Below are 16,551 nucleotides of genomic sequence, written 5' to 3'. Positions count from 1 at the left end.
CGGGAGACGCGTCATTTCCGCTTGCGACGGAACAGCCGCCGTGATAGGTCTAGCGCAGGGTAGCACCACCCCGGTAGTTCCAAGCTCCGAGCATTTCCGTTTCCGCCTGGCTTGTTGCCGTGGCAGCGAGGGTGGGGGAGGAGACGCTGTCTGGCCGGCAGTGGCAGGTACTTCCGTTTCCGGCGGGGCGGTTGCCTTGGTAGCGGTGGCAGAGCGAGGCGCTGGGCCTGGTAGCCGCGGGCATGGCCGGGACAGCTCCGATCCCGGACGGGGAATTCACGGCGGCCATTTACGGGCTGATCCGGGCCGGACGGTTCGCGGAGGCGGTGGGGATCCTGGGCAGCGAGCTGCAGAATAGTTGCCGCTCCCGGGCCGGCCTCTCGCTGCTCGGCTACTGCTACTACCAGCTGCAGGACTTCGCGGCGGCGGCCGAGTGCTACGAGCAGATGGGGGCGCTGCACCCCGAGCTCGACGAGTACCGGCTCTACCAGGCCCAGTCCCTCTACAAGGCCGGGCTCTACGCCGAGGCCCTGCGGGTCGCCAGCCCCCTGCTCGATGTGCCCGCTTACCAGGGACGCGCCCTTCGCCTGCAGGCTGCTGCCCACTATGCACAGGGTGACCTCTCCGCAGCCAAGAGCTTGGTGGAGCAGGTGCTGGCCTCTGCTGCAGAGAGCAGCCCTGGAGCTGCTGAAGACCCTTCAGAGCTACCAGATGCTGAGGTCAACCTAGGCTGCCTGTTGTTCCGGGAAGGGCGGCATGAGGAGGCCTGCGGCAAATTTGCGGGTGCCATGCAAGTGCTGGGCTACTGCCCCGAGCTGTCATACAACATGGCGCTATGCTGCTACGCGGCCAAGCAATACGCACCTGCCCTCAAACACATCTCTGACATCATCGAGCGCGGAATCCACCAGCACCCCGAGCTCAGTGTGGGCATGACCACCGAGGGCATCGACGTCCGCAGCGTGGGCAACACACTGCTCCTGCACCGCACTGCCCTGGTGGAGGCCTTCAATCTCAAAGCTGCCATCGAGTACCAGCTACGCAACTTGGAAGCAGCCCAGGAGGCACTCACAGACATGCCACCAAGGGCCGAGGAAGAGCTGGACCCTGTCACCCTGCACAACCAAGCGTTGATGAACATGGACAGCCGGCCCACTGAAGGGTTTGAGAAACTGCAGTTCCTTCTGCAACAGAACCCCTGCCCACCAGAGACCTTTGGGAACTTGCTGCTGCTGTACTGTAAACATCAATACTATGACCTTGCTGCGGATGTGTTGGCAGAGAATGCCCATCTGACCTACAAGCTGCTCTCACCTTACCTTTACAACTTCCTGGATGCCATGATTACATGTCAAACTGCTCCTGAGGAGGCCTTCCACAAGTTAGATGAGCTGGCAGGGACAATGACTGAGCAGCTGAGAAAGCTCACTAAGCAGGTGCAGGAAGCAAGGCAAAACCGGGATGATGAGGCTGTCAAGAAGGCAGTTAATGAATATGATGAGACTCTGGAGAAATATGTGCCCGTCTTGATGGCCCAGGCCAAGATATATTGGGACATGGAGAATTACACTATGGTGGAGAAGATCTTTCGCAAGTCAGTGGAGTTCTGCAATGAACACGAGGTGTGGAAGCTGAATGTGGCTCATGTGCTCTTCATGCAGGAGAATAAATACAAAGAGGCCATCGGCTTCTATGAGCCCATTGTCAAGAAGCACTATGATAACATCCTTCAAGTCAGTGCCATTGTGCTGGCCAACCTTTGTGTCTCCTACATCATGACCAGTCAGAATGAAGAGGCAGAGGAGCTGATGAGGAAGATTGAGAAGGAAGAAGAGCAGCTCTCCTATGATGACCCTGATAAAAAGATCTACCACCTTTGCATTGTTAACCTAGTGATCGGCACACTGTATTGTGCCAAAGGAAACTATGACTTTGGCATCTCGAGGGTAATTAAAAGTTTGGAGCCTTATAACAAAAAGTTAGGCACAGATACTTGGTATTATGCTAAAAGGTGCTTCCTGTCCTTGCTGGAGAACATGTCCAAGCACATGATCATGCTGCGTGACAGTGTTATTCAAGAGTGTGTGCATTTTCTAGAGCAGTGTGAACTATATGGCAGAAACATCCCCGCTGTTATTGAGCAACCACTTGAAGAAGAGAGGATGCACAGTGGGAAGAACACAGTTACATATGAAGCCAGACAGTTGAGGGCACTGATATATGAGGTCATTGGGTGGAATATGTAAATGATGTGGCATTCCCATACAAGATGGAGATGGACTATAATTCTTGTTTTATTTTCACTTTTGTTGATCCTGGCTATCCAAAGTAGTGTATTTTCTCTTTGATGTATTGTATTTAAATATTTGTTCTACTGTTTTGGAGTATTTAATGGAAGATGTTATGCTAGCACAAAATTAACATGTTTAATGACTAACAATATCCTCATACATCAGTGGTATTTTATGGTTTGTTTTTTTTAAGATATGACTACCACCAGAAACCTTATTACAGAAATGTTGTGGAGGTTCTTCTGTGTATATGGTTTTATTAATATGAAGCTACATTAACTAGCTTTTATAATCTGTATATTGACACTGAAATAATTTCTCTTCCGTCTCCTATCAGTTTTGTGGCTAGACTTTAATGGAAATCTGGCATAAAGCCATTTCTTTAATTTATAGTCATTTCCCTCTTTTGGGAAATGCTTTCTTTGTTTGATTTTTCTACTGCATTTTCATATATTTTATATTATAGTGGTTGTAATTTTTATAATAAAAAACAAGGCTACAAAAATTTAGCAGGGTTTTCCATTATTTTTACCCTTGTGCTTAGGAAAGTGACAGGTCTAATTCAGGAGCTGAGAAGGTAGTGAGGTACATGTAGTAGAGTAGAGAAATGGGAGCCAAGTTTGTTCTGCTTCTCTTCCTTCAATTAGTGTCAACGATGAATGGGTTCCTGGTTCTGTGATTAATATTACACTGGCAGGATGGGTATTTCTGCACATTCTGATATAAATTGGGCCATGATAAATAGGAGTTTGTTCAGACATTGGTCACCTCATTCCTAATACTTACGGCCTACTTTTATAGCTAGTTCTCCATATGTTATGTTACTAGCATTGCTCCCTTTCAGTATAATGTGTTATGTATTGCATATAACTTCATGTGTTGGTCTTAGGAGCACCTTCTTTTCTATTACCTCCCCATATACCTTCATCAGTAGAGGTTACTCACTAGCTTGTTCAAAGTAGCACCTGTGGAAATAACCCATCATTCAGGGTCTGTCCTGGTGTGTTTAGATATCTGTTGTCTCTCCCTCCGATGGCAATAGTATTCCCAGCATTTGTCAGCCTCTAGTAAGCACTGCATGGATTGGTAATTGTATCAGAATCCCCAGTGTTCAAAAGCGTGTAATACCAATTTCATGTGAGATTTACTGCTCCTAGCCTTGGGGGTGGAAAAAATCTAATCCTCAATCAGTTTTCTCCTCCTACACCTCTCAGAAAAGCTGTTCATTTACCTACTCACACTCCTTCCTTTAGCAGCTTCATTACCACTGGCTCCAGGCAGCTCATCTCCTCTATATACCTCTTACGCCTTTTGAAACATACGTTCCTACCTTAGTATCTTTGTGCAGTCCAGCCCCTTACTGGCCCTTGTTCAATTGTCTTCCTGAAGGCAGTTCTCTCCTTTGCGCTATGTGGCAATTAACCTTAAAAGATCTAGATTTGTACCTTTAACCCACTCCCTTACCTTAGATAGCTTCCCCCTGCATTGCCTATGCAGTAGGGTTTCAAGAATGCTTGGCTCGAAAAGTCCAGTTTCTAAGCAGTGGTTTACCTGGTAAGAGAAAGGAGCTGAGCATTTTTTGACCAGAGTGTTTATTGGTTTTACAGAGTGTGTGGTGAAGAATCCAGATGCAGTATCTACTCCCCCTTATGTATACCAACTTTTCTACCTCTCCATCTTGTTCTGCTGTGTCCATTAGTCCTTTTTTTTTTTTTTGTCATCTAGGGACCTGATTGTTATCACCCAAAAATGTATAATTTTTATAAGGTTGATCAGGAATGACAGGTCTTTGACTAGTAACATCGAACAGGAGGCTTACAACGGTTTCAGCATTGGTGAACTAAATGTGTTCACGCATTGGGAGGAAAACCTCTGGTGCTGGGTACAGTTGCTCATCAGGTTTTCAGACAAGGGAAATGGGTGTGTTTTAGGTAATATTAAGGCTTAACCAGTTTCTAAAATGATGTTGTACATCACCCATTGTCAGCAGCAGACAAATTTCCTAGTGTAGACAAGTCTAGAGAGTGCTATTTGGCACAGAGTCCTAGAAGTAAGGCCTCCATAGTTCATTACTAGTCCATGGAGCCATCCAGCCCCCCACTTCCATATTAAATATTTTCCACTACTCTTTCCATATGAGGCAGAGACCTGCGATTTCAAATTTTGTTCACATTCATGGAGCACAGCAGCAGGCTGTAAAGCATGTTTCTGATTTACAGTGGAATTGTACTATATATTATGCAACATAAACAGCATGACCTTTAAAAAAATGGTTTTTAAACGTCACTCCACATACCAGAGAATGAAGTGCAGGCTGTGGGCAGGGACACAGGGAACATCAGGGCGTTGTTTAATATTCATCATGCATGTTCTGCAAAACTCAGTGAACATTTAAAAAAAATCACTTTGCATAGGTATGTGTGCCAGTGCAAACGCTGAATTCCCTCCCAGCAGTTTAATGCAGAATGAAGACCACTTTACAGTTTTATTCATGGCTGACCTATTCTGTAATGTTTCCATGTTCTGTTTTCACATAACCAGTATTTAACATTCATCACTGTCCACAAGTATCTAATAACAGACAGGGACTCCCCCTCTCTTTCCATGAGCACAGCAGGGCCCCAAAGCATAGGTCTGGTCATTGAAAGCATGGAAGGAGGACAAGTGGCTCTGGGGAATGTTTCTCATTCATTTCAATGGCAGCCCCTTAACTCCCAGGGTGGGGAGGGACCAATACAGGGAAGCTGGCCTGACTCTGCCAGAGACTCCTCTCCACTCCCAACCAAAGCTGAGTAGTTACAGCATCTGGAAACTTGAGTAAGTTCTGTCTCTGTAATGCAGGCTGTGCCCAAAGGAGGTAGGTCTGAAAACATACATGGCAACACATTTGTTGAAGTCACACTGTCCAGGGGCCAGATAGAGAGGTCACAGTAGAAATGTGGACACAAGGATCCTCTGCATTAGAAGCCCTTGCTTCTCACAGATCTCTGGTGATCCATGAAGATCATAATGGATCTGCTGCTGTAAAGAGTTTGCACTCTCCTACTTGGGAATAACTAGCACAGAAGGGAATGAGGTTCTTAGACTAGCATTTCTCAAATGCAGCCATCAGGAGCTTTTCTTGCAGCCACAACCTCCTGGGTAGACTTAGGGGGTGGGAGAGGAAGTAGACCCTCCCCCAGGACCACCAGCAGGGTTTGGACCCTGACCCTTCATGGAGCCACAAACACCAGAAGAGCAGGTAGCCAGCAAGTCCCCACCTTCCTAGGGGCAGTGGGGCTCCAGCTTCGGGCTTCACCCTGGGTGGCAGGCAGAAGGCTTTAATCAAGAGGCTTTACCCCAGCCACGGGGCAGCAGGTACTGGCCCTTGGCTCACCATCACCCCTGGCCCCCACTGTCTCCCTACCCACCTCCCCATCCAGGGTTTAATTTGTCCCCTAGCTTGCCAGGGTTGAGTAAGTCTGCTGTGAAAATTGATATTCGTATGCTTGTAAATATCACTTTTCACAGCCTCCCAGCTAGCTAGTAAGTCTTCTGTGAAAAGTGATATTAACAAATATTACTTTTCACAGCAGCAGACTTACTAGCTAGCAAGTCTTTTTTAAAAAAGCAGCCAAAAAGGCAAAAGAAAACAAAAAAAACAAGAATGTGCAAAGCGCCTTATTTGTGTTTCTTTTCTGTTTAGATCCAGTAACGAATAGAGACAACTGTACATTGTTTATTATTGAGTCTGCAAAAAGAAACTCTACATAAATAAATTTGGACATGTATATTTGCATATTTGTTTTTCCCAAAGTTAATTATTTTAGGAAAAATTATCAGAGCAGCCACCAAAAAAATTGTTTGAGAACCCCTGTCCTAGACCTGGTCTACACTAAAGAGAAAAGTCGATCTAAGCTACCGTAACTCATATCGACGTAGCTTAGATCTACTTACCGCTGGGTCCACATGACGCAATGTCGACTCCCCTCACTATTCTCTACCCAGTGGAGTACAGAGGTTGACTGGAGAGCGACCTGCGGTCAATTTAGCGGGTCTTCACTAGACCCACTAAATCGACTGCTGATGCATCGATCACCGCGCGTCCATCCCCCGGTAAGTGTAGACAAGCCCTTAGACTGTGTAAAATGGTAGAGACATTAGCAAATATTGCTGTATTACCTAATACAAATCACTAGGAGGGTGGAAGTTCTTGCTGCGTGTTTGCAATGTGTTTCTTTCTCCCTTGACAAACCCTGGAAAACAATGTGAGTAGTAAAGTGCTTTCTGCATTTCCTTACAACCCTCTTGCCTACCTCCCACTCCCACCCCCACCCCTAAATCCTATGCACTAAGGCAGGGCCAACCTGAGCCTGAGAAGGAGCCAGAATTTACCAGTGTACATTGCCAAAGAGCCACAGTAATACGTCAGCAGCCCCCCATTAGCTCCCCCCCTGCTCCCAGCACCTCCCACCCACCAGCAGCCCCGCCAATCAGTGCCTCCCCCTCCCTCCCCATCAGCTGTTTCGTGGCATGCAGAAGGCTCTGGGAAGGAGTGGGAGGAGTGAGGGCATGGTAGGCTCAAGGGAGGGGGCAGGAAGGGGTGGAGTGGGGACAGGGCCTGTGGCAGAGCCAGGGGTTGAACAGTGAGCACCCCCCAGCACATTGGAAAGTTGGCACCTGTAGCTCTAGCTCCAGAGTCGGTGCCTATACAAGGAGCCGCATATTAACTTCTGAAGAGCCACATGTGCCTACGGAGCCACAGGTTGGCCACCCCTGCACTAAGAACTACACCATTGCTGTGTTTTTCTGGGTAAGTACCTACTGCTGTCTTTGAAAAGCTTGTTTTAAGGCATCTTCAACGGCAAAGCATTTGATCATGAAACATGTTATAAATGTTACAGCCAGTCTTATAACCATCTTCACACTGCATCTAATGTTGCCACTATCTGGTTTTCACACAAGTACAGTTTTGGACGAAGGCACATTTATTTGGAAGAGGGGAAGGATACCAAAAACGGGTTATGCTGCTTAGAAAATAACAATCTGTCCAAATCCATGCCACGTGCCTGCTTTGTCCATAGTCAAGATTGTTGTTTTAATTAAAACAAAAAACAAACAAAGAAACAGCCACACTACTCAGAAATAGCTGATTGTCTTACTGTGGAGTTCACTGAAGACAAACATCGCTTCTTCAGCAGGAGCATCTAGTTTTTGGGGTGCATGGCGAGAGGGAAGTTAGCAATTCCCTTATATCACATCGTTATATGAAAGTTCAGCAGCATGAAATCCCACTCCACCCCCCCACCCCTCTCTCTCACACACACACACACAAATATCCTGATCTGGTAATGAGTTTATTCAGAATGATAGTTTCATGGTAAAGAAAACCTGTGAAAATGAATCTAGTGTCATATTACTGACCTCAAATCTTAAAAGGAATGCTACTTATAGATTCTAAGGCCACAAGGGACCACTATGATCATCTGATCTGAGCCCATATAGAACACACACCATAGAACTTCCCTAAAATAATTCCTAGAGAATGAACTTCTTCACTGGCCTGTTCCTTTGGGTGACAAAGTTGTACTGTGCTACAGTGTGCAGGGTTGGTTTGTTTTTTTCCTTCCTTCAATTACTCTTGTAATAATTACAACAGAAATCACATGGGGTGAAGGCCTCAAAACTGCTGCTCTTCCACTAGTTCAAAATGGGATATCAGGTGAAGCCAGGATGGAATGAAGAGTCAGTTACATGACTGACCTCATATCCCATCTTGAATGCCCTTGATATTTAAATCTTAGTAATTAATCAAATGGCTGCTGACAACAACAGAGCGGAGGCAATGGATGCTAGGGCCATGTCTATAGCTCTGCTGAACTTCTTTGATCTCTTTTGATTGCAGTCAAGGGAGAGTTGACTTCAGAATAAGGCAAGGCACAAAAGACACAAGAGATACACAGAATTGTTTGTTTTACCAAAAAAGGAAGAAATCTCATTAAAGGTTTCTACTGATGGGTTGAGATGTATTTCTACAAGGTGAAGGAGTCCCCTTTACAGATAGAGGGTAAGAGTATTCTAGCGTAACCGTATTTCTCTACAATCAGTGATGTTACTTACAGGAGTAATGATCATTCACTGAAGACCTGGTTTTGGATTCTTGATGTCCCCCAATACCTCACTGTAAGTAGAGCCATTGAAATGAATGGGATACTTTTGAAGTAAGGTCCTACTGAATGTGAGCAAGGGTGGCAGAGTGAGTCTCTGAATGAAGGTTTGCAGGCTTGGGACCCTAATGTGTGTACAGTGTGTGCTGAAAGATAAGAATTGAATGATCTATCATCTCTTCTCCTCTCTGCCCTTTTCTTCTTTTTCTCCTCTTGTCCCTTCAATCACTTATAATGCTACTGATTCCTGGCTAAATACAACTGTATCTGCTGCCAGGAGCTGGAGCAGCAGATCAGATTTTCACTAGTAGCACTTAGGGCTTGTTCCTACAAGGTGCTGAGTGCTCTCAACTCCCACTTACTTTAGTAACAGCTGAGGAGTTCATTGGGAGTTGAGGTCTGTCAGAACATTGCAGGATTAGTCCTTAGCGCTATATTAGGGCCTAGTAATAGTTGTAACCATTCAATATAGTAAAGCTCTATTGTTAACACTTCTGAACCTGTTTCTATCTCTGTGTACACATAAGGAAAAGAAAGAGGATATTTAAAGGATGCCACGGCAGGTTCTGAACCCAGCAACACTTTTATATAAATCTAGAGAAACCCTGTTGACTTCATTGTGGAAAGAAGAACTGCCACAACAGGGGGGCATCTTTACAAAGCTGATGAAACAAGGTAGAAAAATAGTAAATAGAGAGAGACATTAACGGTGTGTCTACGGCAAACTGAATTGAGCAAGAATGAGCAAATGGAATAAATATACACTTGAGAACAAAACATGTTTTATGAAAAGTTGAAATATTAGAAAAAATCAAGCTTACTCTAATGATGTGTACTTCACTGGGGCTAATGATCATACCAGCGTCCAGACACTGAGATTTTGACAACATTACTGGATGTCAGTAGTAAAGCTAACCCAGTGTACATCCACAAATGGATCCTAACCCCCCCCCCCCCCCCCAAAAAAAAAGCATGGTTCTCTGTTCCTCATTATGGCAGACTTGTCAGAACCTGAGAAGTATTTTTCTGTTATGCTATGAGACCTTAGTGATACTGGGAGAGTGAAGTGGGTAATCAGGAATCTGTGATGGGTTTTGTTTTCTGCAAATTGCACATTTATATTTCTCAGTGCTCTCCTTGCACTGAATTCATAAGCCATTTTGTTCTCGGAGTTTATTGCAGACTGTCAGAGGAGACACTCACTGTCCTCTCTCAGAAAGATTTACTTTTCTTCTTATTTCAACAATTGAAAATTTAAGAAATTCATATTAAATTATAGATTTTGCAAATCCTTTTTAAAAAAACAAACCAAAGATCCTCTAAATGTTGGGCCTTCATTGACTGATGCTGTCGCCTCAAAATAAAGAGTGGGAATGCCCTGCACGGTGCATGTCTCCTTCAGATTCTGGATCATGCAAGAAAAGACATGTATGTACTGACATCAGCTGTTCTGCAGCACATTTCTGGGTGCGCCGCTTTCCAGCAAAAGCATCTCTTTTACAACAAAGAACATGGATCATCATAGGTGCCGTACCACACATATTTCTTTCTTTTTAGTTCCACTTAAAATAGTCTTTTGTTTGGATTTCCACGTTCCCCAGACTTCGCAGTATTAAACTAGTGCATGAGAACCAGAAAAGGAAAATGACTCGCAGCAAAAATACAGCTAGCTAGTTTAGAGTCAGTGTCCAAGCTGGACAAAAGTTACATAAACAGCATGAATGGTGAAAGTGAATTAGATTTTTAAAACTTTCCGTTTGAATTATCTCAATTATTAGTCACAGCGATAAGACAGCTGAAGTGTTCCTTTAAAGTGACTGATACCGTTATTCTGAAAGACTGCGGAGAATACTTGCAATTGAAGCTCTCAGCCTACATGATAAACAGCTACTTTTCAGTCATAGAATATCAGGGTTGAAAGGGACCTCAGGAGGTCATCTAGTCCAACCTCCTGCTCAAAGCAGGACCAATCCCCAACTAAATCATCCCAGCCAGGGCTTTGTCAAGCCTGACCTTAAAAGTATCTAAGGAAGGAGATTCCACCACCTCCCTAGGTAACACATTCCAGTGTTTCACCACCCTCCTAGTGAAAAAGTTTTTCGTAAGATCCAACCTAAAACTCCCCCACTGCAACTTGAGACCATTACTCCTTGTTCTGTCATAAGCTACCACTGAGAACAGTCTAGATCCATCCTCTTTGGAACCCCCTTTCAGGTAGTTGAAAGCAGCTACCAAATCCCCCCTCATTCTTCTCTTCTGCAGACTAAACAATCCCAGTTCCCTCAGCCTCTCCTCATAAGTCATATGTTCCAGTCCCCTAATCATTTTTGTTGCCCTCCACTGGACTCTTTCCGATTTTTCCACATCCTTCTTGTAGCGTGAGGCCCAAAACTGGACACAGTACTCCAGATGAGGCCTCACCAATGTTGAATAGAGGGGAACGATCACGTCCCTCGATCTGCTGGCAATGCCCCTGCTTATACATCCCAAAATGCCATTGGCCTTCTTGGCAACAAGGGCACACTGTTGACTCATATCCAGCTTCTCATCCACTGTAACTCCTAGGTCCTTTTCTGCAGAACTGCTGCCGAGCCATTCGGTCCCTAGTCTGTAGCGGTGCATGGAATTCTTCCGTCCTAAGTGCAGGACTCTGCACTTGTCCTTGTTGAACCTCATCAGATTTCTTTTGGCCCAATCCTCTAATTTGTCTAGGGCCCTCTGTATCCTACTCCTACCCTCCAGCGTATCTACCTTTCCTCCCACTTTAGTGTCATCTGCAAACTTGCTGAGGGTGCAATCCACACCGTCCTCCAGATCGTTTATGAAGATATTGAACAAAACCGGCCCGAGGACTGACTCTTGGGGCACTCCACTTGATACCGGCTGCCAACTAGACATGGAGCCATTGATCACTGCCCGTTGAGCCCGACAATCTAGCCAGCTTTCTATCCACCTTATAGTCCATTCATCCAGCCCATACTTCTTTAACTTGCTGGCAAGAATCCTGTGGGAGACGGTGTCAAAAGCTTTGCTAAAGTCAAGGAACAACACATCCACTGCTTTTCCCTCAACCACAGAGCCAGTTATCTCGTCATAGAAGGCAATTAGATTAGTCAGGCATGACTAGCCCTTGGTGAATCCATGCTGACTGTTCCTGATCACTTTCCTCTCCTCTAAGTGCTTCAGAATTGATTCCTTGAGGACCTGCTCCATGATTTTTCCAGGGACTGAGGTGAGGCTGACTGGCCTGTAGTTCCCAGGATCCTCCTTCTTCCCTTTTTTAAAGATGGGCACTACATTAGCCTTTTTCTAGTCATCCGGGACTTCCCCCGATCTCCATGAGTTTTCAAAGATAATGGCCAATGGCCTAGCACCTTATTTGGTCTGTGTAGCTCAGCCATGACCCAGCCTCAGGGACAGTTTCCTAGTAAAATAAAAGAGGTTTTCAGTCTTGACAAATATTTAGGGTTTGTCTTTAGTAAAACAACTCTTGGTTAGCTGAATGTCATCCACTGGGAGAAAAAATGGAGACCATCAGGCTCATTTTACAAAGGGCCTCTTGATTAGTGTGATTTTACTAAACCCTGGTTGAATTTAGACTAAGAGCCTAATAAAGCTCTGAAATATACTGCACCTGGCAAACCCAGCAACGTAGGCCCAGGATGTTTCCATTTTGGGTACTCTTCCCTCAGCTTCAGTAGTTTTAGGGCCCGATTCAAAGCCCATTGAAGTCAATGGAAGAATTGACTTCAGTGGACTTTGAACCAGCCCCATAGAAAATATCCACTTTCACAGGCTGCTTTTTCAAGTCAGACAGCAGCTCCCTGTAAATACTGAAATACAAGAGGCCTACTGTGATTCAACATCAAAACTACTTATATTTGTAACCATATGAAACACCACTTATAAAATAGCTCACCCATCATTTTTCACAACATAACCGCTGCATGTACAAAATGAAATCAGAAAATATCACTGTTGCAAACTCACAGGTCTAATCATAAGGGCTCCGATCCTGTGAGTAGATCCATGTAGGCCGACCGTTAATGGGACTCTGTGCGGGCCCAGGTGGATCTGATTGCAGGATCAGGGCTTATAAGCAGATGTACTGTACAGTACAATAAAAAAGAATTTGGACATTGGAATTTATTCTCATTTCAATGTGCAAAGCAGTGGCACGAGGAGAGAATTGGCTACTTTGTCCATCAAACATACTGCGTACTAACGATGGTATGATTCAAACACAGTTCAATGAGTATAGATACACTCAGTAAGGGTCTCTCCTTTTTCATCAATATGTTTTCAAATTTATGTTTCAGAATAAAGGGGCTATGATAGGAAAATTAATGCCTGTTTAAAAAACAACACAGCGCAACAACATTCCAGCTGCAAACACTGTATAGGAATGTTTATCTCCAAACAATAAAGCTGTTTTTATTTTATAAAAGTAAAATAAAAATGTATTAAACTGTATTAAAGATTTGTAATGCTTTTTAAAAAGCAATAATGCTAAATTCTGGGTCATGGAGATGACCCCAACTGCCAAAAACAAAGATATGCACTTAAGGCCACACAGATTAAATTATACACATTTAGGGGCATAGATGATATTTCTTAAGGAGGAAATTTTCATAGGTCATCCTAGACCTAGTCACAGTGGAGAAAATGATTAATGTGGCACTCTAAAATGCTTTAGTATAAGAAGATATCAGGCATGTCACTCCAAAAGTTACTGCAGGCCAACTTGAAAACTTTGCTACAAGCTCAGTTTTTTTTGTTTGTTTTTGTTTTTGTTTTTTTTTTGTTTTTTTAACAGAGATACCCACAAGCATCTGTGTGTTTTTACTATAGATTTCTATGATTCTGTTCCACCGAATTTTGCAATAAATAAAACCATTTTCTCTTATTTTATGAGAGGACTGTTTCCCTCTCAATAGTCTAACAAAATAATCCCTTTCTAGTCAGATATGCACAAAGCTGCATCTTTCTGTCACCTGCTTAGCCAACCTCAGTCTTTTAGAACTGATGGAGACCGAATGCCAGCATTGCTTAAAAAATACAAACAGCATTCACATATTTTTATATGTTCTATCCTAATTTGACACTGGAGACAATTTGACTCATCCCAGTTCCTTTCAGAGGAGAAAAGCAAACTCGCATTTACATTAGAAGGGTATTAGCAATTCAGATTTTTTGAGATGTGGGAATTACTACATAATACCGTAATCTATCCTTAATAACTCATTGCAGTCAATCTACACACTGGCCCAGCTCAAACCTGCACTTCCTTGACACTTTCTTCTCTATTCAACATAATCATACCTCACTTGCCTCTCCCCAGGCCCTCACCCAGACTCTCTTCCTCTATTTCTATTGCTGCTTATGTCTCTTTCTTTCCCAGCAGTATCTCTGCAGGAGTTTTACTCCCTCTCTTAGGTCCATCGAATCATAGAAACACAGGGCTGGAAGACACCTTGAGAGATCATCTAGTCCAGTGCTACTCAAAGTGATGGTCCACGGACTGGTGCCAGTCCGCGAGCCATCGGCTGCCAGTCTGCGCACACATTGGGAAAAAAAATTGCCGGTCCCCCACATCAGATAGCTTGAGAAGCACTGATCTAGTCCATCACCTGAGCTGAGGCAAGGCATGTCATGCACAAACAGAAGACATTTTGACTGAGTTTTATCTAGGGTGACCAGATGTCCTGATTTTATAGGGACAGTCCCAATTTTTGGGTCTTTTTCTTATATAGGCTCTTATTACCCCCCCTCCCCCCGTCCTGATTTTTCACATTTGCTGTCTGGTCACCCTAGTTTTATCAGTTTTATTTTACTGCACTTTGTGTCTGCTGGCCAGGAGAACAGAATTGGATAACATTCAAACACTGCTGTGGGGGGAACACCTTTCACAAAACATCCTTCCTCCCTAATGTAAAAATAACATCTTTAATTTTTCAGAAATCAATTTTGTTTATCCGCCATGAAGCTATTTATTTCATTGTCCTCTGATTCATTGCAGTTCAAACAGGCTAGACAAGCCGACATGTAAAAGCTCACACATACTGTGTCTGATTTTACTGATATGGTGATAGTATTTATCACTGTAGCTCCTACTTGGATTCAAGGGATCTGCTTTTCCATCAAAGTCCTGGGATAAGGTTTTTTCAGAGGGCAAATAAATCCTCACTATACCCACTGCAGAAAAGACCACTGCACTTTATGTTGAAACAAAAAGCCATATCTTCATGTTGACTATTATCTAATGAGGATAATAAAGAAGTAACCAGTATCTTCAGTGTGTTCCATAGAATTACAACTGACTCAGCCACAGACAAAACAGTTGTAGAGAGAGCTTCATTAGAAAATATTACCTGATTTCTGTGTGTGACTTTATCCTTATCCAGGCAGCACATGTCTTTGTGTAACCTTCAGAGATAGCTACATTTAGACAGATGCATGCCATTCTCAGGAGTTGCTACAGAGGGTGCTGTTAAGCCACAGTTTGCCATATAAACCACCACCCTGTTCTACCACAGGAGGTCAGCACTCTGACATTGGATCCGAATGCTGCAGTCTGCTAGGAAACCACTTCATGTGTGAAAGATGAGAGGTGCAGAGTGGAAGGAACAGCAGCTGCATTCACTAATGAAACACCGAAACAGAAAATTCCAGCCACAAAATCATGAATAAGGGAGGAATGGGTCGGGCATATAAAATGTACATGATTCTGCAAGATGCTGCATTCCATCAACTGCCATTGGACCACAGTAGTTGAAAGCACACAACATTGCTCAGGGGAAGCTCAGCGCCTCCCAGGACTGGGCCCAAGCAGTGGATCTGTGAAATACAGTATTAACAATGAGATCAACAGGAACAAGAGAGAAACAAATGAATGGCTAATATTCAAACCAGACAGCCAGAGTGAAAGGGAGCTCAGCTCTCACGCTGCCAGCACAGAGCCTTTCCTCCAGATCCAGGCAAGAGTCACTCCCTCTCTCAACATTTGCCAGTCAGTTTATATGAGGAGAAAAAACAATGAAGCCCAAAATGTTTGCATAAATGTAAAAAATAATGACACTGTCCCGCACAGGAGGGCTGTTCTCCTTCAGGACCAGGTTCTGCTCGCCTTTCTAGGGTGCAGAGCAGAGGAAGGGGACAAGGAGTCTCAGATAAATTGGTTAGTCTCTAAGGTGCCACAAGTACTCCTTTTCTTCTTGCAGTGTGAGGCCCACATAAGGGCCTGACAGAATTGCAGACCCTGCATTTCAGGGAGCACAGTGGCCACCTCCTGGTTCTCTCTCAGGGTGATGCTGCTCTGCACTGCCTCTAAAGCGTATGCCTCTATGGCATGAGCTATATTCATGGTTAGATCAGGACTTTTCTGCCACATCAGTGCAAATTTGGAGTGACATCACTGATTTCATTGGTGTTACTCTGGATTTGCACAGATTTAACTGTAATCTGCATTGAGTTAGAGGCGTTGGTATGACACTCACTACCACAGTATCTGAGCACCTCGCAAACATTAATGAATTAAAGTCTTACAACACCCCTGTAAAATAAGGAAGTACCTCTTATTTATACATGGGGAAATTGAGGCAGGGAGACAAGGTAAGAAGTTAGTGATAAAACTGAGAAGAGAATCCAGAGCTCCTATCTCAGTCCTGTGCTTTACCTACAAGAATATTGGCATGCTCCTGAGAGAGAATCACATGAATACTTTGGAGGATCTAACATGCAAATAACAAGAGTTAATAACTACAACACACAGAATGGAAAATTAAGTTGTTATAGAAGCATTGGGCCTCTGAAAATGAAGCAGGAAGAGTTTTTGGCCTTTATGCTTAGTCTTAGTCATGCTTAGTCCTGGACATGAAATACGGAGGTGCATGTTTGACCTTGTAAAAATGCATGCAAGTTAGCATGAGTACTGTACTGTATGGTTTTGTGAATTGCTGGTATAAAGCTGGTTATAGAAGGATTAAATAAAAAAGGAAAACAGTTTATTTCTTTTTGATAATTTCTCTGAGGCTTCAGTTTCTCATTCTGGTCTCTTCTGCATGCCTAGAGAGGTGATCCTAATATTCAGTGTAAAATGTAAGAGATTTCCTAAA

The 16,551-nt window shown here is 43.9% G+C and overlaps 1 protein-coding gene across 1 annotated transcript; it reads left to right on the top strand.

Moving 5' to 3' along the window:
• The first annotated feature begins 5 nt into the window (after window positions 1–5).
• TTC30B (tetratricopeptide repeat domain 30B) lies at window positions 6–2,800 on the top strand. The gene has a single exon (XM_007060511.4). The coding sequence runs from the start codon at window positions 243–245 to the stop codon at window positions 2,244–2,246; it is 2,004 nt and encodes a 667-aa protein (XP_007060573.1). The 5' UTR covers window positions 6–242; the 3' UTR covers window positions 2,247–2,800.
• The last annotated feature ends 13,751 nt before the right edge of the window (window positions 2,801–16,551 follow it).

Source organism: Chelonia mydas, chromosome 11 (assembly GCF_015237465.2).
Source record: "Chelonia mydas isolate rCheMyd1 chromosome 11, rCheMyd1.pri.v2, whole genome shotgun sequence".
Classification (NCBI taxonomy): Eukaryota; Metazoa; Chordata; order Testudines; family Cheloniidae; genus Chelonia; species Chelonia mydas.
This window is presented reverse-complemented; position numbering and strand designations above follow the sequence as displayed.